General features: G+C 50.7%; 1 protein-coding gene across 1 annotated transcript; it reads left to right on the plus strand.

Moving 5' to 3' along the window:
* Positions 1-6,836: 6,836 nt before the first annotated feature.
* On the plus strand, positions 6,837-15,627 carry LOC140389175 (zinc-binding protein A33-like). Its single transcript, XM_072473336.1, has 3 exons — positions 6,837-7,272; positions 14,033-14,128; positions 15,352-15,627. The coding sequence occupies exons 1-3, from the start codon at positions 6,922-6,924 to the stop codon at positions 15,625-15,627; spliced, it is 723 nt and encodes a 240-aa protein (XP_072329437.1). The 5' UTR covers positions 6,837-6,921.
* The last annotated feature ends 8,929 nt before the right edge of the window (positions 15,628-24,556 follow it).

Raw genomic sequence — 24,556 nt, forward strand, 5'->3', positions numbered from 1 at the left:
CAAACTTGATGCCTCGAAAGGATTCTGGCAAATCCAACTAGACAGATCCAGTAGGAAACTGTGTACCTTTCACACCCCTTTTGGCAGATCTTGTTACAACAGGATGCCGTTTGGGATCATATCGGCGTCAGAAGTGTTCCACAGGATCATGGAACAAATGATGGAAGGCATTGAATGTGTTCGCGTCTATGTCGACGACATAATCATTTGGTCCACCACCCCGCAGGAGCATGTCAGTCGCCTCCAGCGTGTGTTCAAACGCATACGGGAGCAGGGCCTACGCCTCAACAGAGCCAAATGTTCCTTCGGTCAGACGGAACCAAAGTTCCCAGGGGACCACATCTCCCAGTTGGGTGTGCGGCCGGATGCGGACAAGGTGGCTGCTATCACGGACATGAAAAGGCCAGAGGACAAGAAGGCGGTCCTCAGATTTCTGGGCATGGTCAACTTCCTAGGGAAGTTCATCCCTAACCTCGCCTCTCATACCACAGCTCTCAGGAACCTGGTCAGGAAGACGACAGACTTCCAATGGCTTCTTGCCCACGAGCGCGAATGGAAAGGACTTAAAACCAAACTTACCACGGCCCCGGTATTGGCCTTTTTTGATCCAGCGAAAGAGACAAAAATTTCGACCGATGCCAGCCAATCTGGCATTGGGGCAGTGCTCCTGCAACGCGATGAGGCCTCATCATGGGCCCCCGTTGCATATGCATCACGCGCCATGACCCCCACGGAACAGTGCTACGCGCAGATAGAAAAGGAGTGCCTGGGCCTTTTGACCGGTGTCGTCAAGTTTCATGATTATATGTAAGGCCTTCCCCAATTCATCGTCGAGACCGACCATCGCCTGCTGGTCAATATAATACAGAAAGACTTGAACGACATGACGCCTCGCCTCCAGCGCATTCTGCTTAAACTCCGGCGATACGACATCCAGCTCGTATACACCCCGGGCAAAGACCTGATCATAGCCGACACTCTGTCCAGGGCAGTCAACACCCCGTGTGACCCAACGGGATTCATCTGCCAGGTTGACGCCCATGTGGCCTTCGTGGCCTCCAATCTACCTGCCACGGATGAACGCCTCGTCCAAATTCGGCACGAGACAGCGGCTGACCCCCTGCCAGAGCGTGTCATGTGCCACCTAACAGACGGGTGGCTCAAGGGCTAATGCCCGCAGTTCTACAACATCAGAGACGATCTGGCGGTAGTCGATGGTGTCCTCCTGAAGCTGGACCGCATTGTTATCCCGCACAGCATGCGCCAGCTCGTCTTGGAACAGCTACACGAGGGCCATCTTGGCGTGGAGAAGTGCCGCCGACGGGCCCGAGAGGCAGTGTACTGGCCCGGCATCAATGACGACATCGCCAACACAGTGCTCAACTGCCCCACCTGTCAGCGCTTCCAGCCGGTCCAACCACGTGAGACCCTACAGCCCCATGAGCTGGTCACGTCCCCTTGGTCCAAGGTCGGCATCGACCTGTTCCATGCGCTGGGCAGGGATTATGTTCTGATTGTAGACTATTTTTCTAACTACCCGGAGGTGGTACGTTTGCACGACATCACATCGTCTGCAGTCATCCGTGCCTGTAAGGACACCTTTGCTCGTCATAGCATCCCACTCACTGTGATGTCGGACAATGGCCCCTGCTTCGCAAGCCAGGAATGGTCCAACTTTGCCAGGAGGCACAACTTTGTGCATGTGACACCCAGTCCAGCACAAGTGGGTAGCACTGTGGCTTCACAGCACTAAGGTCCCAGGTTCGATTCCCCGCTGTGAATCAGTCTGTGCGGCGTTTGCACGTTCTCCCCGTGTGCGCGTGGGTTTCCTCCGGGTGCTCCTGTTTCCTCCCACAGTCCAAAGACGTGCAGGTTAGGTGGATTGGCCATGATAAATTGCCCTTAGTGTCCAAAAAGGTTAGGAGGGGTTATTGGGTTACGGGGATAGGGTGGAAGTGAGGGCTTAAGTGGGTCGGTGCAGACTCGATGGGCTGAATGGACTCCTTCTGCCCTGTATGTTCTATCTCTGCTCTGACTGAGGCTCCCGAGAGACGCTCTGCATTTCTTTGACAGCCCCTGACCAGAAGATTCTGGAAGAAATTCACAGCGGCAGCCAGATGAGGTGGAGGGGGAAATTTATAGTGTAGCGGAAATCTGCAAATTATAGACACAAATTGGACAGATTGGGCTCATTATCTCAGGCTACTGATCCTGGTATGGAGGGAAGATCTTATGAGGGAAGGCTGAGGGACTTGAGGCTGTTTTCGTTAGAGCGAAGGAGGTTAAGAGGTGACTTAATTGAGGCATACAAGGTGATCAGAGGATTGGATACGGTGGACAGTGAGAGCCTTTTTCCTCGGATGGTGATGTCTCGCACGAGGGGACATAGCTTTAAATTGAGGGGAGATAGATATAGGACAGATGTCAGAGGTAGGTTCTTTACTCAGAGAGTAGTAAGGGCGTGGAATGCCCTGCCTGCAACAGTCGTGGACTCGCCAACACTAAGGGCATTAAAATGGTCATTGGATAGACATATGGATGATAAGGGAATAGTGTAGATGGGCTTTAGAGTGGTTTCACAGGTCGGCGCAACATCGAGGGCCGAAGGGCCTGTACTGCGCTGTAATGTTCTATGTTCTTTGTCAGAACTGGAGAAAGCTAACCACGAAACAGATTTTAAAAAATTCCTGAGGCAGGAAAAGTGGGTCGGGGGGGAACTAAAGTTAAGGACTGTAATAGGGCAGAGAATTGAAGATGTTAAATCACAAATAAAGGCTGATGGTGCAAAACAAACGGGCGTGGTAATAAAGTAAAGAATCAACTTGCTGGAAAAACAAGGGAGGGGTCTGGGCAGGACTGCAAGAAGAGATGTTGCACATCTCCTGCAAAGTGCAAACATAACTTGGACGCAGACCTGTTCCCATAGCAACAAATTGTATTTGGAGGAGGTGAGCGCAATGAGTGGAGAAGCTGTTCGACGTGAGAACAGGTCGAGCCAGGTCGGAGGAGGGTGCTGGTGGATGGGGATTAGTTGGGCCTCATTTCAAGGCAGAAACAGAGAAACTCCCTGAGGGGACGAGGATGTGGAAGATGTGGATGGCATGGTCCCCGGCCGTGGAGAGGAGAAGAACAATCTTTCTGGTGTCCGAGGCGCCCTCCCTGTCCGTGGCTTCGAGGAAGAGCTGGAAGCGCTGTTTGAAAATCTTCCAGTTGGCCCCGAGGTTGCCGGCGATGCGGAGCGGCGGCGGCGGGCTGATGTTGTCCAGGTTGCAGGATGACGGAATGCTGGCGGAAGGCAGATCACTTGTAGGTAGGTCTAAGAAGTGCTAGTACGCAACCACCCCTGGTATCATGATGTGTTGGGTGTTCTGGATCATATAGGTCACCAACACTTGAAGTGGAGCAACTCTATTTTATTACAAGATGAACTATTTAAACATACTTGAACTGTGGGCAAATACGATACCAGCTTTAACTAAAGACCTTTGCCTTGTCCTAACCAGTCGATGCACTCAGCACATGGTGAATGTCTGTGTTACAGGCTGTGAGCTCTGTGCTCCTAGCTAGCTGCTACTTGAATGAGCGGGAACTCTGATGCCCCCTGTCTTTATAGTGTGTGTGCTCTCACTGGTGATTGGCTGCGGTGTTGTGTGTGTTGATTGGTCCCACTGTGTGTCCATCAGTGTGTGTCTGCACCATGATATACTGGTGTCTATTATGACATCCCCCCCTTTTATAAAAAATGTAGCTGCGTGGCAATAAATAGTGTATGGTGAATGTTCCTGACTACGTGTGTGCAAAATATTTCCAGGACTATGTACATGAAAACTAAGCTATTTACATGGGAAGGTGCCTGGTGCAGAAAAACAGTGTGTCACAAGAATAACGAGATGAACACTATATACAAACCACTTGAACGATTAAACGGAAGAACAGAAAAAGTCAGAAAGCCCATAAGTCCACAAAGTTCACAAATTAAGCCTCAAGGGTGGGTCGGGAGCCGGCGGCGAAGCGGAGCGGCGGCGGCGGGCTGATGTTGTCCATGTTGCAGGATGACGGAATGCTGGCGGAAGGCAGATCACTTGCAGGTAGGTCTAAGAAGTGCTAATATCCCTCAACTCCTGGTATCATGATGTGTTGGGTGTTCTGGATCACATACAGGTCACCAACACTTGAAATAGTGCAACACTATTTTATTGAATCATTAACTGTTTAAACATACTCAGACTGTGGGTTAATACAATACCAGCTTTAACTAAAGACCTTTGCCTTGTCCTAACCAGTCGATGCACTCAGCACATGGTGAATGTCTGTGTTACAGGCTGTGAGCTCTGTCCTCCTAGCTAGCTGCAATTCGAATGAACGGGAACTCTGATGCCCCCTGTCTTTATAGTGCGTGTGCTCTCACTGGTGATTGGCTGCGGTGTTGTGTGTGTTGATTGGTCCCACCGTGTGTCCATCAGTGTGTGTCTGCACCATGATATACTGGTGTATATTATGACACCTGTTACATCTCTAATGGTGCCCTGTTCCGATGGAAGGTACGGAAACGATAACAGTGTCTGTGTCTCTCTCCCCACAGAGTTTTCTGAGTATTTCCAGCATTTTTTGTTTTTCATTTCAGATGCACAAATATTCCTGCTTCATAATCATTCATAATATTTCATTTATTTCACCTCATCCATCTTTACAATATGGATTCTCTGCTCATTCCTTGCTTCTGCATGCATGCTAATAACTTCAAGCTCTAATTCACCACCGTCTCTCTTGACTCCTGCACAGTCTCAAAATTATCCCACTGCTTGTCCGACATCAATACCGGAACTTTTCTCCAATTAAATAGCGGGTGACTGAAGCCATTGCCACGATCCAATGGTCACGCTGCACCCAAAAAGCAGCTCACCGTGTGGAAAATAAAAGCCGGGAGACTCCGCTCCCAGGATCTACCCAGCTCGCAACGCCTGGTGAGATCTAACGCGATCTCGCAAGGCGTTACGATGTAAATGGGCGGAATCACTTTGTAGCAAATCTGCATAGCAGAGAGAGACAGCTAGTCTCGCGTTAATGTGCAGATTCCCCAGGTACCTGAGTCTTTGTGATTCATCCCCTTTGCCTCAGAGGCTTGGGTGAGTGCTGTGCAGAACTGGTCCCCACAAACAGGGACCAGACATGATGGTGCTTGTGGGGGCCTCCCTGGGGATTGGAGGCCTCCAGCTGCATGCCCTTTGGACAGGTGGCACCCTGGTGCTGCTGGTGACACCTGGGCACCCTGCACTGCCAAGGTGCCCAGATGGCACTACCAGCTGGCAGGAGCATTGCCAGGTTGGCACTGCTAAGGTGCCAAGCTGGCATTTTTTTTAATTGGCCTGGGGTGCCCTCCTAAAGTGGGTTGGGGATGGTGGTCGCTTCGGGGTCCTCGGAGATCAGGATGCCCGATCTCTTGCTACACTGGGGAATTCCAGCAAGTGGTCCTTAGTGCACAAAATGGTGTGATGTGCTCTCGGCCGCGTTCCCCGCTGAGGAACCTTATACAACGCGGTTGGGTTGTATAACTATGTGTTTCTCGGCGCTGCGAGCGGTTAAACGCGCTATGGGACCAAAAATCTGTCTATCCCAGCCTTAACGATATTCATTGATGAAGCATGCACGCCCCACTGGGATAGGGAATTCCCTGGATTCACAACTCTAGGGAAATAATTTCTTCTCATCCTGGTCTGAAATGGTCAGCTTCTTATCGAGACTGCGCTCCCCTTGTTTTAGACTCCTCGACCCGCAGAAACAATCTCTCAGTGTCCACCCTATTAAACGGGCAGCACGGTGGCACAGTGGTTGGCACTGCTGCCTCGCAGCACCAGGGACACTGGGTTCGATCCCAACCCTGGGTGACAGTCAGTGTGGAGTTTGTACATCCTCCCTGTGTCGCCGTGGGTTTGCTCCGGTTTCCTCCCACAGTTCAAAGATGTGGAGGTTCGGTGGACTGGCCATGATGAATTGCCCCGAGTTGAGGTTATGGGGGATTGGGCCTAGGCAGGGAGCTCTTTCAAAGAATCGGTGCAGCCCCGATGGGCTGAATGGCCTTCCTCTGCACTATGAATTCTATGATTCTTTGAAACCCCTTCAGAATTTTGTTGGTTTCAATGAGATCACCTCTCCTTCTTCTAAACTCCAGAGAATTTAGGCCTTGTTTGCTCAGCCTCTCATCGTAGGACACTCTCCTTATCCCAAGAACCAATCTATTAATTGGGGCAGCACGGTAGCATTGTGGATAGCACAATTGCTTCACAGCTCCAGGGTCCCAGGTTCTATTCCGGCTTGGGTCACTGTCTGTGCGGGGTCTGCACATCCTCCCCGTGTGTGCGTGGGTTTCCTCCGGGTGCTCCGGTTTCCTCCCACAGTCCAAAGATGTGCAGGTTAGGTGGATTGGGCATGATAAATTGCCCTTAGTGTCCAAAATTGCCCTTAGTGTTGGGTGGGGTTACTGGGTTATGGGGATAGGGTGGAGGTGTCGACCTTGGGTGGGGTGCTCTTTCCAAGAGCCGGTGCAGACTCGATGGGCCGAATGGCCTCCTTCTGCACTGTAAATTCTATGATTAAGCCTTGGCTATGCGGCCTGCAATATAAGTACATTGTTTCTGATACATGGGGACCTAAACTCCACCCAGCCATCCAGTTACAGGCTCACCGAAATGTTGCATAATTACAGCAAGACTGGTTTAGTTTTTGTATTCCAACTCCCTTGAAATAAAGGCCAACATGCCATTTGCCTCCCTAATGGCTCACTGAACTTACGTGTCAACCTGCTGCATTCCTTCTACGAATACACCCAAGTCTCTTTGCGCATAAAAGCACACAAGGCTTAACGCCTTTTAAAAATGTTCAGCTCACACCCGGTCACGATGGAAGGCTCCCTGAAGGAAATGAATGAACCAAGTCTGGTTATTCAACAATCCATTTCTGCTCATCACAATTGCCTGTCCTGTTCTGAGATGTACTTATTGCCACTGGAGCCAGCGGCAGCGACTGACAAGTGGCCCAATTGATACGGGACCGCCAATTTTCAACTGGGTTGGACCTGAGCAACCCTCCGAGATGTCCAACTTTTGGGAGATGCTGAGAAACGATCAGAGGAAGGAGCTGTGCAGCCTCCACAAGGAGAAGGTGAAATTGTTTTGCAAAACGGACAATCAGCTCATCTGTGTTGTTTGCCAGAGTTCAAAAAGCCACCAAACCCACGGGTTGCTGCCGCTGGAAGAAGCTGCTGAAGAGTTTAAGGTGAGGAGATACTGTGTAAAGCAGAGGGACCTAACAGAATCGATCCTGATCACAATGGTGTTCATTGACTTGGGGTTGAGGCCTGGCTGTCAATACTTAAGACATTTTTGATACTGTGTTTGTATTTATGTCATTACAGAGCCATTAGTAATAATAATAATAATCGCTTATTGTCACAAGTAGGTTTCAATGAAGTTACTGTGAAAAGCCCCTAGTCACCACATTCCGGCGCCTGTTCGGGGAGGCTGGTCCTGGAATTGAACCCGTGCTGCTGGCCTTGTTCTGCATTACAAGCCAGCTGTCTTTGCCCACTGTGCTAAACCAGCCCATTACTTGGGCTGCGAGTTGTATTGTTGTTTTCGGAGGCCAGGGATAAAACGTGCAAGTGTTAGATTGATTAATGTAGACGAGCCCTTCAACTGCCTGATCCAGATCTGAAGCAGTTAGTGCCAGCATGAATCGTTCTATCACCGACACCTCTCCAACAGCCTTTGGCAATATGGTAAAATAACCGGGATCATGAAACAGGCAGATCCATTTTTCCGGGCCTTTTCCGAAAGAACAGCCCAGACAGAGGCAGCTTTAACAGGAATAAGCAATTTGGAAGTGTGGGAAAATAAATTTATTTTGAATCCGTAAGGAGGTAGTGGGCATGATTTAACGTGCAAAATCAGAGTTTCATTTCAGGCACGTGTAGCATGGTCTGCCTCAGTGCCAGTAGCGCCAAGAACAACTCCGCTATCAAGCAGGACTCCGGTGAGGAACGCCCCGACAAGGCCGTACTTACCTCATTTCCTGAACTAACCAGCTCAGCTCGTCAGTGCAGGAAGAGATCAGGGTGGAGTTTAAAAACGGTAGCATAGTGGTTAGCACTGTTGCTTCACAGCTCCAGGGTCCCAGGGTCGATTCCCGGCTTGGGTGACAGTCTGTGCGGAGTCTGCACGTTCCCCCTGTGTCTGCGTGGGTTTCCTCCGGGTGCTCCGGTTTCCTCCCACGGTCCAAAGATGTGTAGGTTAGGTGGATTGGCCATACTAAATTGCCCCTTAGTGTCCAGGGGTGTGCGGGTTAGATGGGGTTGCAGGGAAAGGGCATGATCAATTGCCCTTAGTGTTCAAACAAAAGGTGAAGTGGGGTTACTGGGTTACGGGATAGGATGGCGGTGTGGGCTTTCCAAGGGCCGGTGCAGACTCGATGGGCCGAATGGCCTCCTTCTGCACTGTCAATTCTATGATTCAATGATTCTACGATCTCTTGACTCTCCTCAGATACCAAATCAATACCGGACGCCTCCCACTTCCCCAACCTACCTCTTAGGAGGTCCTCAAGCCCCCCAATCCCTCCTGAGAGCAGGCCGCTACCAGGTCCGATCCTAGCACAAACAATTTAGCATCAGGGCACTTTGGCACTTCCAGCCTGGCACCCCGGCAGTGCGCCCGGCAGTGTGCCAGGGTGACAGTGCTCGGTGCCATGTTGGCAGTACCAAGCGGGAATGCCAAGATACGAACCTGCCCAGAGCCCGACTACCCGGGAGTCTCCTATGCCCTGGGAGACACCCCCAGGTGCCATTATGCCTGGTCCAGGTTTGTGTGTACCAGTGCTAAATGGCGGCATGGCGAGCTCTCCCAGGTGTTTGTTCTTGGGCCTCGGGAGAATCGTGAGGCAACATTTTTAAATGAGCCTATTGGCTCGCTTAAATATGTTAATCTGGATCTTGCCCAGCGAGGGCGAGATTAAAAATGCGACGTCTCATAAGATCTCATTCGATCCGGCGACACATTCCGGGAAACGTAAATCTCGCGGGAATGCCTCTCAAGAAATTTAACGATCTTGTTGCGTCACCGAGATCTAATGGGATCTCACATGTCACAAAAAAATTGGTGGTGTGGTGAATCGAGAGGACAGCCCGAGTTTATAGGGTGACATAGACGGGCTGGTGAGATGGGCAGAATGGTGGCAAATGGAATTTAACCATGAAAAGTGCGAGGTAATGCATTTTGGGAGTACTGACAAGACAAGCGAATATACAGGGAAGGGTCGGATGCTCCGAAGTACAGAGGATCAGAGGGATCATGGTGTGCATGTCCATAGATCTCTGAAGGCAGAAGGACAGGTCGGTAAGGTGGTTAAGAAGGAAGACTTTATTCCCTGAGCAGAGACTATAAGAGCGGGAGGTTTGCATGGCGCTTATTAGGCCACAGTTGGAGTACTGTGTGCAGTTGTGGTCGCCACACTACAGGAAGGATGTGATTGTACTGGAGGGGGTGCAGAGGAGATCCACCAGGATGTCGCCTGGACTGGAGCATGTCAGCAATGGAGGGAGGCTGGTTAGGCCGGGGCGGTTCTCCTTAGAGCAGAGGCAGCTGTGGGGGAAGAGGGGGAGACCTGATAGAGATGTACACAACAATGAGTGACATCGGGTAGATAGGAAGAAACTATTCCCCTTAGTAGAGGAGTCAATAACCGGGGCATAGATTTAAATTCGGGGCAGGTGATTGAGAGGGGATTTTGAGGAAATGTTTTTACATCCAGAGGGTGGTTGGAATCTGGAGCTCACTGCCTGAAAGGGTGGGGGAGGCGGAAACATTTAAGAAGTATTTAGATCAGCACTGAAAATGCCAGAGCATACAAGGCTACATTTGATCTGAGTTAGATTTATTGTCACGTGTACAGTGAAAAGTATTGTTTTGCATACAGTCCAGACAGATCGTTTCATACATGAAAAAATACAGGACATACATAAATACCCAATGTAAATACAGACACACAGGCATTGGGTGAAGCACACAGAGTGTAGTGCGACTCACTAGAGAAGATGTGTGGAGAGGTCAGTTCAGTCCATGAGGGCCATTCAGGAGTCTGGTAACAGCGGGGAAGAAGCTGTTTTTGAACCTGTCAGTGCCTGTTCTCAGACTTTTGTATCTCCTGCCCGGTGGAAGAGGTTGGAAGTGAGAATAACCCGGGTGGGAGGGGTCTTTGATTATGCTGCCCGCTTTCCCCAGGCAGCGGGAGGTGGAAATGGAGTCAATGGATGGGAGGCGGCTTCATGTGATGGACTCGGCTGTGTTCAAGACTCTGTGTAATTTCTTTTCATCTTGGGCCGAGCAGTTGCCATACCAGGCTGTGATGCAGCCAGATAGGATGCTTTCTATGGTGCATCTATAAAAATTAGTAAGAGTCAATGTGGACATGCTGAATTTCCTTAGTTTCCTGAGGAAGTATAGGCGCTGTTGTGCTTTCTTGGTGGTAGCGTCAACGTGGGTGGACCAGGACAGATTTTTGGAGATGTGCACACCTAGGAATTTGAAACTGTTAACTATCTCCACCTCGGCCCCGTTGATGCTGACAGGGGTGTGTACGATACTTCACTTCCTGAAGTTAATAACCAGCTCCTTAGTTTTGCTGATGTTGAGAGAGAGATTGTTGTAATAACACAACACCACTAGGTTCTCTATCTCCCTCCTGTATTCTGACTCATTGTATGAATCTGACCCACTACGGTCATGTCATCAGCAAACTTGTAGATGGAGTTGGAGCCACATTTTGCCACACAGCCGTGTTTGTATAGGGAGTAGAGTAGGGGGCTAAGTACGCAGCCTTATGGGGCCCCGGTATTGAGGACTATTGTGGAGGAGGTGTTGTTGTTTATCCTTGCTGGTTGTTGTCTATGGGTCAGGAAGTCGATGATCCAATTGCAGAAGGAGGAGCCAAGTCATAGGTTTTGGGGTTTTATGAGCTTGGCCAGGATTCTGGTGTTGATGGCAGGGCTGTAGTCAATGAATAGGAATCTGATGTCGGAGTCCTTGTTGTCGAGATGCTCCAGGGTGAGTGTAGGGCAAGGGAGAAGGTGTCTGCTGTGGACCGGTTGTGGCGTTATGCGAATTGCAGTGGATCAAGGAGTTCTGGGAGTGTGGAGTTGATGTGTCTCATGACCGACCTCTCGAAGCCCTTCATAATGATCGATGTCAAGGCAACTGGACAGTTGCTGTTGAGGCGCATTGCCTGGTACGTCTTTGGCACCGCTGTGATAGTTTCTTTAACCTCGGAACGGAGTAGGGATAGGTTGCAGATGTCCGCGAACACACCCGCCAGTTGGTCCGCGCAGGATCTGACTGCACGACCAGGGACTCCGTCAGGACCCGTTGCTTTCCAAGGGTTCACTTTCAAGAAGGCCGCCAAGTGCTGGGAAATGGGATTAGAATAGATTAGGTCCCAATGGCCGGCACAGTCACGGTGGGCTGAAGGGTCTCGTTCTGTGGTGTAAAACTCTGTAACTATGATTACACAAATCAGACCAGCGGTAAAAGTGTTTTCATTATTATCAATAGAAATCTAAAACTGGGGAAAACAATAGCATTTGCAACTTTTGCTGGTCGATGGGATTGCGATAGCATTATTGAAGGTCAGGGCAAGTCATGTCGATATGCACCCCCCTCAGCTCTCATACGGGCTATTGATCCCTGTAATCTCCCAGGTCGAATGAAACTTTTGACTCCCCTTGTTAATGTGCACCCTGTCTACATCTGTGAAAAATATTCATTGAGCCTGCCTCCACTGCTCCCCGGGGGGAGGCGGGGGCGGGGGGGGGGGGGGGGGGGGGGGGGGGGGGCGGGGGGGGGGGGAGAGAGTTCCAAAAATTCACTCTCTGAGAGGACAAACATTTCCTGTCTCCATCTTCAATGTGAGAGGCCTTATTTTTAAACTATGTCCCTAAGTTCTAATGACGTCCACTGCATGATTGCTTACCAAAGAGAAGCAGGACAACAGGGTCAACAGGAGAATAAGTGGAACGATACTTCATTTCTCACAAGCTATTCCAGTCAACATATCCTCAATGTTAACTCCATGCCTCAGACCACAGATTGGCTTGCAAAGCAAATGGAGATCAGATGGTTCCTATGGACAGCAGCTGATCCCTCGTTCCAACTTTACCACCAGACAGCAATCTGCAAATCGACCCCAAACTGCTGAATGTGAAGAAGAAGAGGCCTCATAAAATTCTGGAGAGTTCCACATAGGGCAGGAAGAGTCAATTCGGCCTCTAAATGTTTGTCCTACCATTCAATCAAATCCTGGCTGGTCTGGGTCTTAACTCTAGTCAATTATTTGATTTTATGATCCTTAACGTCAAAAATCTATCAAACTCCATTGTGACAGATGAAATTAAAATCTGGATTTAAAAATCTAATGATGACGTGAAACGATTGTTGTTTAAAAGAAAAAATCTGGCTCACATGTCTGCCTCTAAGTCAAGATCCACAGCGACATGATGGCACTGCAATGGCCTAGCAAGCCACTCAGTCAAGGGCAATTAGGGGTGGTCAAACACTCAGTTTGGGTTCTGCCAGAGTCATTCAGCTCCTGACCTCATTACAGCCTTGGTTCAAAAGTGGCCAACAGAGCTGAATATCAGAAGTGAGGAGAGAGTGACTGCCCTTGACATCAAGGTAGCATTCGACCAAGTATGGCATTGAGGAACCCTAGCTAAACTGGAGGGAATGGGAATCAGGGGGAAAACTCTCTGCTGGTTGGAGTCATACCCGGCACAAAGGAAGATGTTGTGGTGGTTGGAGGTCAATTGTTGCAGCATCAGGACATCACTGCAGGAGTTCCTTAAGGTACAGCAGTTCCTCAGGGTAGTGTCCTTGGCCCAACCATCTCCAGCTCCTTCACCTTCCATCCATCATAAGGTCAGAAGTGGTGATGTTTGGTGATGACTGGACAATATTCAGCACCATTCATGACTCCCCAGATAATGAAGCAGTCCATGTCCAAATATAGCAAGACCTGGACAATATCCAGGCTTGGGCTGACAAGTGGCAAGTTACATTCACGTTACACAAGTGCCAGGTAATGACCATCTCCTACAAGAGAGGATCTAACCAACGGCCTTGACATTCAATGGCATTACATCACTGAACCCCCCCAATCAACATCTGGGGTTACCGTTAACCACAAACTGAACTGGACTAGCCATATAAATACTCTGGCTATCAGAACAGGTTGGAGATTAGGAATCCTACGGCAAGTAACTCAGCTTCTGACTCCTCAAAGCTTGTCCACCGTCTAGAAGGCACAAGGCAGGAGTGAGATGTTAAACTCTCCATTTGTCTGGATGAGCTCAGCTCCGACACTGAAGAAGCTCAACACCATCCAGGACAAAGCAGCCCCGCTTGATTGGCGTCCCTTCCATAAACATTCACTCCCTCCACCTCCGATGGACAGTGTCAGCCGTGTGCACCATCGACAAGATTCACTGCAGGAACTCACCGAGGTTCCTCAGGTAGCACCTTCCAAACACACGGCCACCACCATCTAGAAGGACAAGAGCAGCAGATACCTGGGATCACCCCCACCTGGAGGTTCCCCTCCAAGTCACTCCCCATCCTGACTGGGAAATATATTGGCCGTTCCTTCAGTGTCACCGGGTCCAAATCCTGGAGCTCCCTCCCTAACAGCATGGTGGGTGTACCTACACCTCAGGGACTGCAGCGGCTTCAAGAAGGCAGCTCAGCACCACCTTGTCAAGGGGCAATTAGGGATGGGCAATAATGTTGGTCTAGTCAGTGGGCCCCACATTCTGGAATTGAATTTTGAATTTGTTCTGGCCGGGACAGCAGTGCTCACATCCCAGTGAATAGAAAACAGGAACCTATTCATTTTCTATCTTCAAGACAGTGAGAATTTCCATTGTATAAACCAAATGGAATTTAATTTTCAGATATTTATGGTATGCTCACGTTAATTGATGTTCTTTATTCAGGCGAAGCTGCGAACCTTCCTGAAGCCAGTCCAGGACAAGAAGAAGGACTGTAACGCTGTGAGAAGTGATTATGAGAAAATATTAAACCACATTCAGGTACTTTTGATGTCACTCTTTCTTTTTCTTTGACCAGTTCAATATTCAGTTCAAGGTTATGTGGATTTATGAGCAGCAGGGTAACACAGTGGTTAGCACTGTTGCTTCACAGCTTCAGGGTCCCAGGTTCGATTCCCGGCTTGGGTCACTGTCTGTGCGGAGTCTGCACGTTCTCCCCGTGTCTGCGTGGGTTTCCTCCGGGTGCTCCGGTTTCCTCCCACAGTCCAAAGATGTGCAGGTTAGGTGGATTGGCCATGCTAAATTGTCCTTCATCTCCAAAAGGGTTAAGAGGGGTCATTGGGTTAGGGGGATAGGGTGGAAGTGAGGGCTTAAGTGGATCGGTGCAGACTCAATGGGCTGAATGGCCTCCTTCTGCACTGTGTTCTATGTTCTATTCGTCACCAAAATAAAATGTCACTTCAGCAAATCTCCATGTTCTGGTAAAACCCGAGTTCAATACAATACAGCAACACAATCCTCAGTGTTTTGAAATTAATTTAAGGGATGTGGGTATCGCTGAGGGCACAGAGCCAACTACATTGGTGTAGGTCTGGAGTCACATGTAGGCCAGACCAGGTAAGGACGGCAGATTTCCTTCCCTAAAGGGCTTAGTGAACCAGATGGATTTTTAGGACAATCGACAATGGTTTCATGGTCGTCATCAAACTTATAATTCCAGATTTTATTGAATACAAATTTCACCACCTGTCCTGGTGGGATTTGAACCTGGGTCACTGGAGCATTTCCCTGGCTCTTTTAATTACTAGTTCAGCGACAATACCACTGCCTCCCCGAAGAGAGGGTTTTACTTTAGAGGCGACACGGTGGCTCAGTGGTCAGCATTGCAGCCTCACAGTGCCAGGGACCCGGGTTTAATTCCGGCCTTGGGTAACTTCCTGTGCGGAGTTTGCACGTTCTCCCCGTGTCTGCGTGGGTTTCCTCCGGGTGCTCTGGTTTCCTCCCACAGCCCAATGGTGTGCAGGTTTGGTGGATTGGCCATGCAAAATTGCCCCTCAGTGTCCAAACGGTTAGGTAAGGTTACAGGGATAGGACAGAGGATTGGGCCCAGGTAAGGTGCTCTTTCAGAGGGTCGGTGTTGATTTGATGGGCCGAATGGGCTCCTTCTGCACTGCAGGGATTCTATGAATATTCTTATGAAGAAAACTGCACAACGTTTTTGGAATGTTCATTTCTATTAATCAACCTCCGTCCTCTTTCTCCAGGACCAAGGTATAAATGCAGAGAAAGAGATCAACGCCCAATTTGAGAAACTTCACCAGTTTCTCCGTGAGGAAGAGAGGATTGTATTGGAAGGTCTGAAACTGGAGAAAGAGGAAAAGAGTCAGGAGATGAAGGAGAGGATTGAGAAGATAACGGAGGAAATCTCATCGCTTTCCGCTGCTGTTCAGGATATTGAACAAGAGCTGAGGGAACAAGACAACATCAAGTTTTTAATGGTAGCTCTTCATCTGTTTTTTTTTTCTTTGCCGCTTCCTTGACACCGTGTCCGAGATCATGCAGGTTGGCGAAAAAAAAAACTGAAACCTTGCCAGTTACGAGAACTGAAGGCTGACAGATCTGCTGAGAATTCCCGGAATTTCCTGAATTGTTCGGAATACGTCCCTGCTGACTCCGACACGTCAACTGCCATTTCAAGCTCCAACGAGCGTTGATTGACAGAAGGAGGTTCCCCGTCTCATTCGGGCCTATTACGATCCCGGACCAGATCCCAACAGTTGCTAGGATACCGGACAGAAACCCCAATATTCTATTTAATCTGTATGACTGTGAGGAAAGGATACCTTGCTGCAGGAGTGATTTCGCCCACAAACAGGGATATGGCATATTAAAACAAACTTTATTACTAACACAGTCTCAATACCTTTAACCTTTTCAATACAAATAGCTTTCAATTATCAGTTGAACAATGTTTCTGAATACAGTGACACAATAACTCTTAACCGCTATCTTTACTCCCACTCAAACAAACCCATCTCAAACCAAAATCCACTTTGAAATACAGTTAGAACACTCAGGAATATTTGCTGTAAAGGGATAAACCACTTTGAGAGAGTGATATCCCTCAGGAACCAGCTGCAGTTTCTTGCCTGTCTCAACGTATTTCTGAACCTGCCAACCCTTTTCACTGGCAGATCTTTAACTCACTGTCTTGAGGTCAGCTGCTTCTGGCCTGTCCCCAGTCAAAGCTTGAACTGAACTGTTTAGGAAAGACACCGCTCGTGTGTCCACAGACAGATCTTTAACTGAACTGTGTTGGGAGCAGCTGCTTGTCTTCTGTTCAAATCCCAACCTAAAACTGCACTGAAACCCCAGAAACTGCTTCAGTCCTGGCTCCTCCCATTAACTCCATCACCTTGCAAAGCTGAACACAGTGGCCGCGATCTTCCGGCCACACTGTGCCAGAAAAACATTTCCCTGCGGTGCAGTGTGCGGTGAAAGCCGGGAGACCCCACTCCCAGTATCTACCCGGATCGCCATGCTTTGTGACATTCAAAGCAATCTCGCGAGACATTGCAAGGTGAATCCCGCCCGCGATGGCCTGTGGCGGCCGCGCCATGCAACATGGCGCCAGTCGTGGGTGGATCCGGTCTGCCAAACACTGCCACCCTGTAACCAACCTCGCCACCCTCCCCGGACCACCCCCCACCAGTCCCCGCTGCCCCTGCTGAAGCCCCCTCTGACAGTGGAACAGCCCCCTCTCCCGACTGTGGTGGCGTCCCCCCGACTGAGACCGCAGCCGCCACGCGATATCCCTGAATGGTGCGAGCACGCGCGAGCGATGCAGTCGGGGACTCGGCCCATTGGGGACGGAGCATCAGGAGAGGGCCTCAGGTGACATCCTGAGGCCGTCCTGACAGCGTGCGGCGTACTCCCCGAGTGTGCCATTTTTGAGGCGGTGGAGCATCGCAAACATGGTGAACGTGGATTCTCCGGCCGATCGCCGAATGCGATTTTGGCGTCAGCGATCGGAGAATCCAGCCCCATTTAAAATGGCGTCCCAATCTCTCGCTGCAACAGGGGGTACTGGCGACGCAGGCCCTCTTTAGGCCCCTTATTCAACACGAGTCGCGTTGAATAGTCACGTGTTTCTCAGCGCTCGAGTGCCAGGAAACACGTGGTTAAATGTGCTCGCTCGGGGACTTTGTTTCCTTCGAATTATCTCTCCTCAGGGAACCCCCTTAATATAAGCATAAATACATGAGCCCAAACCTTTGCAATGCTTTAATTGCACCTCTGGCTGCCTTGCAAACAGGATTTTTAAAAACACGACTGCAGCGGTCATACGCACCGTAACCCAGACTTTTCATGCTGACTGCACCAAATATATACACGATAATATATCTGAAATCCCCACATTATAACTTGAGAGGGCGCAACTCCACATCATGTGTGACTGACCAGGAGTCTCTCCCGCTCTTACCACCGGCCATTGGCACGTTTGGAAGGATTTACAGGTGAACAATCAGCCTGTTTGGCCACGTTTTGAACGCACCTTTCTTGGCCGTCAGGTCTGAAGGTGGGACTCGAACCTGGAATTTCTGACTCAGAGCCAGGGACCTGACCCACTGCACCACAAGACCTCCCAGTAACCAATGGTTGATCCCTCACTCTGAGATTGTGATCCCTAGTTCTATTCTCCCCAGCCAGGGCAAACATTCTCCCAATATACACTCTGGGCAGGATTTTCCAGTCCCCCCTGTAGCCAGGATCATCCACTCCCACTGAAAGTCATTGGCTAGGCCACCGAATCTACCGTGGCGGGTCTCACCTCGACAGGCCGCAACATCCCTACCTCTCTAAAGCCCCTTAACCATTGTGCATTTCAATGCGACCGCTGCTCATTAATCTGAACACCAAGGTGGGAATTTCACGTGCTTCCTGCCCGCGGTGTGTTCCGGTCCCGCCGAAGTCAACTCTCCACAGCGGGTTCTTTGGTGGCCACGCAAGAGGGGGCGGCATGTGTGGTGGGATAATTCCGGCCTAAGGAAAATATGTCTGGGATGAAATGTCCCAGTCCAGTCAGTGGAATGTTCCAGTCCAGCCAGTGGAATGTTCCAGTCCAGCCAGTGGAATATTCCAGTCCAGCCAGTGGAATGTTCCAGTCCAGCCCGTGGAATTTTCCAGTCCAGCCAGTGGAATGTTCCAGTCCAGCCCGTGGAATTTTCCAGTCCAGCCAGTGGAATGTTCCAGTCCAGCCAGTGGAATGTTCCAGTCCAGCCAGTGGAATGTTCCAGTCCAGCCCGTGGAATTTTTCAGTCCAGCCAGTGGAATGTTCCAGTCCAGCCCGTGGAATGTTCCAGTCCAGCCAGTGGAATGTTCCAGTCCAGCCCGTGGAATTTTCCAGTCCAGCCAGTGGAATGTTCCAGTCCAGCCCGTGGAATGTTCCAGTCCAGCCCGTGGAATTTTCCAGTCCAGCCAGTGGAATGTTCTAGTCCAGGCAGTGGAATGTTCTAGCCCAGCCAGTGGAATGTTCCAGTCCAGCCCGTGGAATTTTCCAGTCCAGCCAGTGGAATGTTCCAGTCCAGCCAGTGGAATTTCCCAGTCCAGCCAGTGGAATGTTCCAGTCCAGCCCGTGGAATGTTCCAGTCCAGCCCGTGGAATTTTCCAGTCCAGCCAGTGGAATGTTCCAGTCCAGCCAGTGGAATGTTCCCGTCCAGCCAGTGGAATGTTCCAGTCCAGCCCGTGGAATTTTCCAGTCCAGCCAGTGGAATGTTCTAGTCCAGGCAGTGGAATGTTCTAGCCCAGCCAGTGGAATGTTCCAGTCCAGCCCGTGGAATTTTCCAGTCCAGCCAGTGGAATGTTCCAGTCCAGCCCGTGGAATTTCCCAGTCCAGCCAGGGGAATGTTCCAGTCCAGCCCGTGGAATTTTCCAGTCCAGTCAGTGGAATTTTCCAGTCCAGCCAGTGGAATGTTCCAGTCCAGCCCGTGGAATGTTCCAGTCCAGTCAGTGGAATGTTCCAGTCCAGCCAGTGGAATGTTCCAGTCCAGCCAGTGGAATGTTCCAGTCCAGCCCGTGGAATTTTCCAGTCCAGCCAGTGGAATGTTCCAGTCCAGCCCGTGGAATGTTCCAGTCCAGCCAGTGGAATGTTCCAGTCCAGCCCGTGGAATTTTCCAGTCCAGCCAGTGGAATGTTCCAGTCCAGCCCGTGGAATTTTCCAGTCCAGCCCGTGGAATTTTCCAGTCCAGCCAGTGGAATGTTCTAGTCCAGGCAGTGGAATGTTCTAGCCCAGCCAGTGGAATGTTCCAGTCCAGCCCGTGGAATTTTCCAGTCCAGCCAGTGGAATGTTCCAGTCCAGCCCGTGGAATTTCCCAGTCCAGCCAGTGGAATGTTCCAGTCCAGCCCGTGGAATTTTCCAGTCCAGCCAGTGGAATGTTCCAGTCCAGCCAGTGGAATGTTCCCGTCCAGCCAGTGGAATGTTCCAGTCCAGCCCGTGGAATTTTCCAGTCCAGCCAGTGGAATGTTCTAGTCCAGGCAGTGGAATGTTCTAGCCCAGCCAGTGGAATGTTCCAGTCCAGCCCGTGGAATTTTCCAGTCCAGCCAGTGGAATGTTCCAGTCCAGCCCGTGGAATTTCCCAGTCCAGCCAGTGGAATGTTCCAGTCCAGCCCGTGGAATTTTCCAGTCCAGTCAGTGGAATTTTCCAGTCCAGCCAGTGGAATGTTCCAGTCCAGCCCGTGGAATGTTCCAGTCCAGTCAGTGGAATTTTCCAGTCCAGCTAGTGGAATGTTCTAGTCCAGCCAGTGGAATTTTCCTGGTCAGCCAGCGGCATGCATCACCACAGGATCCCATCCCTCGACTAATGGGAAGGGCGGGAAAATCCCAGCCCTCGTCTACTCAATTTTTCCTGTTATGGTACCTGAACCAGATCCCAATTCATATTGAGACCCCAACTATTTTTCAATTTGTAAACTGAGGAAAGGCATCTTCACTCCAGGAGCGATTCCACTGATGAGTATTAAAGGAAACTTTATTATTCACACAGAATTTATCGCATTGTAATCCAAGAGAAAAATGCCTTTTAATTAATAAACAGTTCTATAAAAACAACGTAAGGTCTTTTCTAAATTTGTGAAAAGATTCGTGTATTTTGATGATGTCATCCACACACCCAGTTACACACACACAGTTACACACACACACACACACACAGTTACACACACACAGTTACACACACACAGTTACACACACACAGCTACACACACACAGTTACACACACACACACACAGTTACAGTTACACACAGTTACACACACACACACAGTTACAGTTACACACCCAGTTACACAGTTACACACACAGCTACACACAGTTACACACACCCAGTTACACAGACACACAGTTACACACACAGTTACAGTTACACACACACACAGTTACACACACACACAGTTACACACACAGTTAGTTACACACAGTTACACACACACAGTTACACACACAGTTACACACACACACAGTTACACACACACAGTTACAGTTACACACACAGTTACACACACAGTTACACACAGTTACACACACACAGTTACAGTTACACACACAGTTACACACACACAGTTACAGTTACAGGCACAGTTACACACACACAGTTACACACACAGTTACAGTTACACACACACACAGTTACACACACACACAGTTACACACACACAGTTACACACACACAGTTACAGTTACAGACACAGTTACACACACACAGTTACACACACAGTTACAGTTACACGCACAGTTACACACACAGTTACAGTTACAGACACAGTTACACACACACAGGTACACACACACACAGTTACAGTTACACACACACGCAGTTACACACACACAGTTACACACACACACAGTTACACACACACAGTTACACACACACAGTTAGTTACACACACAGTTACACCCACACAGTTACACAGTTACAGTTACAGACACAGTTACACACACACAGTTACACACACACACACACAGTTACAGTTACACACACACACAGTTACACACACACACACAGTTACACACACAGTTACACACACACACACAGTTACACACACAGTTACACACACACACACACACAGTTACACACACAGTTACACACACACAGTTACACACACACAGTTAGTTACAGACACAGTTATACACACACACAGTTACACACACACAGTTAGTTACACACACACACAGTTACACACAGTTACACACACATACAGTTACACACACAGTTACACACACACACAGTTACACACACACACACAGTTACACACACACACAGTTGCACACACACAGTTACACACACACACACACAGTTACACACACACACACAGTTACACACACACCCAGTTACACACAGTTACACACACACAGTTACACACACACACAGTTACACACACACCCAGTTACACACACACACAGTTACACACAGTTACACACACACAGTTACACACACACACAGTTACACACACAGTTACACACACACAGTTACACACACACACAGTTACACACACAGTAAGGAGCGGGATTCTCCGTCCCGCCGCCCCGGATTTCAGGTTCCCCCCGTCGGCGGGATTCTCCGTCCCGCCGCACCGGATTTCAGCTTCACCCCGCCGGCGGGATTCTCCGTCCCGCCGCCCCGGATTTCAGCTTCACCCCGCCGTCGGTATTCTCCGTCCCGCAGGCTGGTCAATGGGGTTCCCCATTGTGGGGCAGCCCCACACCATCGGGAAACCTCCGGGCTGCCGGCAAAATGGAGAATCCTGACGGCGGAGAATCCAGCCCAAGGTATAAATCAGGACAGAGGAACTTATCTGAGTTTTACCAGGGTTAATGACATCCAGCATTTCTCTCCACACTGGGAACGGGAAAGGGCTGTTGAATTTTCCGATGGACAGGACACCATCTGCTCCTGACAGCTTTTTACACCGATTGTGAATCCTGTAAATAGTTGATTATAAATTGACCACAAACACTTTGCTGAGTAATTTTCCCGACTTGCACTGAGTTTCAGTAAAGTTCATGTCCTACCGGTCTTCCGGTGACAGCCATGGAGTGAGTGGTCGCACATTTGGGAGCTCCCGCTCGTGGCGGTCTTTTTGGGGCTTTTCCCCCGGTTTTCAAGTGGAAGTGAGGCGGAAAAAGGTTCAGGAGTGTGAGTCGAGGAGATTGACCCTCTAGTTTATGGAGCTGAGGACCAGAAGTGCCCGAAAAAGAAGGAACAAGTTGGTCGAAGTGGGTGTGGAGCTGGAAATGCACGTGGAGATGGCGAAGGGGCAGGAAGCGGCCTTGCCGGCTCAGTGGTCGGCGGAGCAGCTGGTGAGCTTCTTGAATGAGGAGTTCACCCAGCATCGAAAGGAGAGTCTGGAGGACCTGGTCCAGGCGGTGGACTCGATCAAGGCGGTGGTTGACCGCGTGGAGACGAGACTGGCAGCTCAGGGTCGGGCAATCCAGACGTTGGAGGAGTTGGCGGGGGAGCTCGACGAGCAGGTCACCTCGATGGCAGTGGAGATGGGGCTGATGTGGGACCACCAGAAGCAGTTGGAGGAGACGGTGGAGGATGTGGAGAACCGGTCACGCAGGCAGAATATTGGGATCATGGGTCTGCCGGAGACGTGCGAAGGGGCCGATGCTGGCACGTCCACAGGGAAGATGCTCGAGAAGCTGCTTGGTGAAGGTGCGTTTGACCGGCCGTTGGAGGTGGACCGAGCTCACAGGGCGTTGATGAGGAGGCTCCGGGGGGAACGAGCCGCCGAGGGCGATGGTGGTGCGGCTGCACCGGTTCCTTGGTAAGGAGCGAATCATGAGGTGGACCAGGCAGGCGAGGCGCTGCGCCTGGGAGGGCAGTGAGATTCGCGTGTACCAGGACCTGAATGCAGAGCTGGCCAAGAAGAGGGCAAGTTTCAATAAGGTCAAGGCGTCCCTCTACAAGAAGGGGGTGAAGTTTGGACTATTGTACCCGGCACGCCTATGGGTGACGTATGGGGCCGGGGACTATATTTTGGATCTTTGGAAGAGGCAGCGGTGTTTATGACAGACAATGGACTGGCGGGAGAAGGTAGACCTTGAACTCTGGTGGAAGGACTTTTGTTCGGGACCATTCCTGTTTTCCCTTGGTTTCTGGCTTCAGTTCTGTTTTTTTCATTTTTGTTCTTTGTCAAGGGATGAGGGCGGCTGGTTTCTTTGTTCTGTTCCTAATGATTGTTTGCACTAATGTTTGAGCAGGGGGGAGGGGAGCAGGGGGGGGGGGGAGGGGAGCGGGGGGAGGGGAGCGAGGGGAGGGGAGCGGGGGGAGGGGAGCGAGGGGAGGGGAGCGGGGAGGGGAGGGGAGCGGGGGGAGGGGAGCGGGGAGAGGGGAGCGGGGAGGGGAGCGGGGAGGGGACGGGAGCGGGGGGAGGGGAGCGGGGGGAGGGGAGCGGGGAGGGGAGCGGGGAGGGGAGGGGAGCGGGGGGAGGGGAGCGGGGGGAGGGGAGCGGGGAGGGGAGCGGGGGGGAGGGGAGCGGGGGGAGGGGAGCGGGGCGGAGGAGGAGGTGTGTGGGCGGGTGAGGAAGGCAATCCGGGGGTATATAAACATCAACTATACGGGTGAGGTGTCGGCGGGTATGGTCTGGGAGGCGCTGGAGGAAGTTATCGGGGGGGAATTAATTTCTATTCAGGCACACCAGGAGAAGGCGGAGCAGGGGAGAGAGATAGAGGCTGGTGGGAGAAATCCTACAGGTGGACAGAAGGTTCGCAGAGAGCCCGAAGGAAGGGCTTTTGAAGGAACGCCAGAGGCTACAATTGCAATTTGGTCTCCTATCCACGGGCAAGGCGGTGGGACAGCTGAGGAGGGTGAGAGGGGCGGTGTGTGAGTACGGGGAATTAGTGAGCAGGATGCTCGTGCATCAGTTGTGGAAGCAGGAGGCGGCGAGAGAGATGGGATAAGTGAGAGATACGGGGGGGGGGGGGGGGAAGGTGGTCTTGGATCAGACGGGGGTGAATGGAGTGTTTTGAGATTTCTACAGCAAGGTGTATAAATCAGAACCCTCAGCCGGAGAAGAGGGGATGAGGCAATTTTTGGGAGGACGAGGAGCTGGTCAAGGGCCTGGGGGCCTCAATCGGGCTTGGGAGGTAATGGAGGGGCGAGAGGCAATGCAATCGGGTAAGGCACCGTGACCGGAAGGATACCCGGTGGAATTTTATAAGAGGTTTTGCGGGGTGCTGGGGCCACTGTTGGGAAGGGCATTTAATGAAGCAAAGGAGTTAGGAGTGCTCCCCCACCCCCCGACGTTGTCGCAGGCGTCGGTCTCTCTCATTTTGAAGCAGGACAAGGACCCGTAAAACTGTGGATCATACAGACCAATCTCCTTATTGAATGCGGATGCCATACTGCTGGCAAAGATCCGAGGTTGAGCTGATGGTGGCTATGGACGCTGAGAAGGCCTTTGATCGGGT

The sequence above is a fragment of the Scyliorhinus torazame genome, chromosome 14, assembly GCF_047496885.1.
Source record: "Scyliorhinus torazame isolate Kashiwa2021f chromosome 14, sScyTor2.1, whole genome shotgun sequence".
NCBI lineage: Eukaryota > Metazoa > Chordata > Chondrichthyes > Carcharhiniformes > Scyliorhinidae > Scyliorhinus > Scyliorhinus torazame.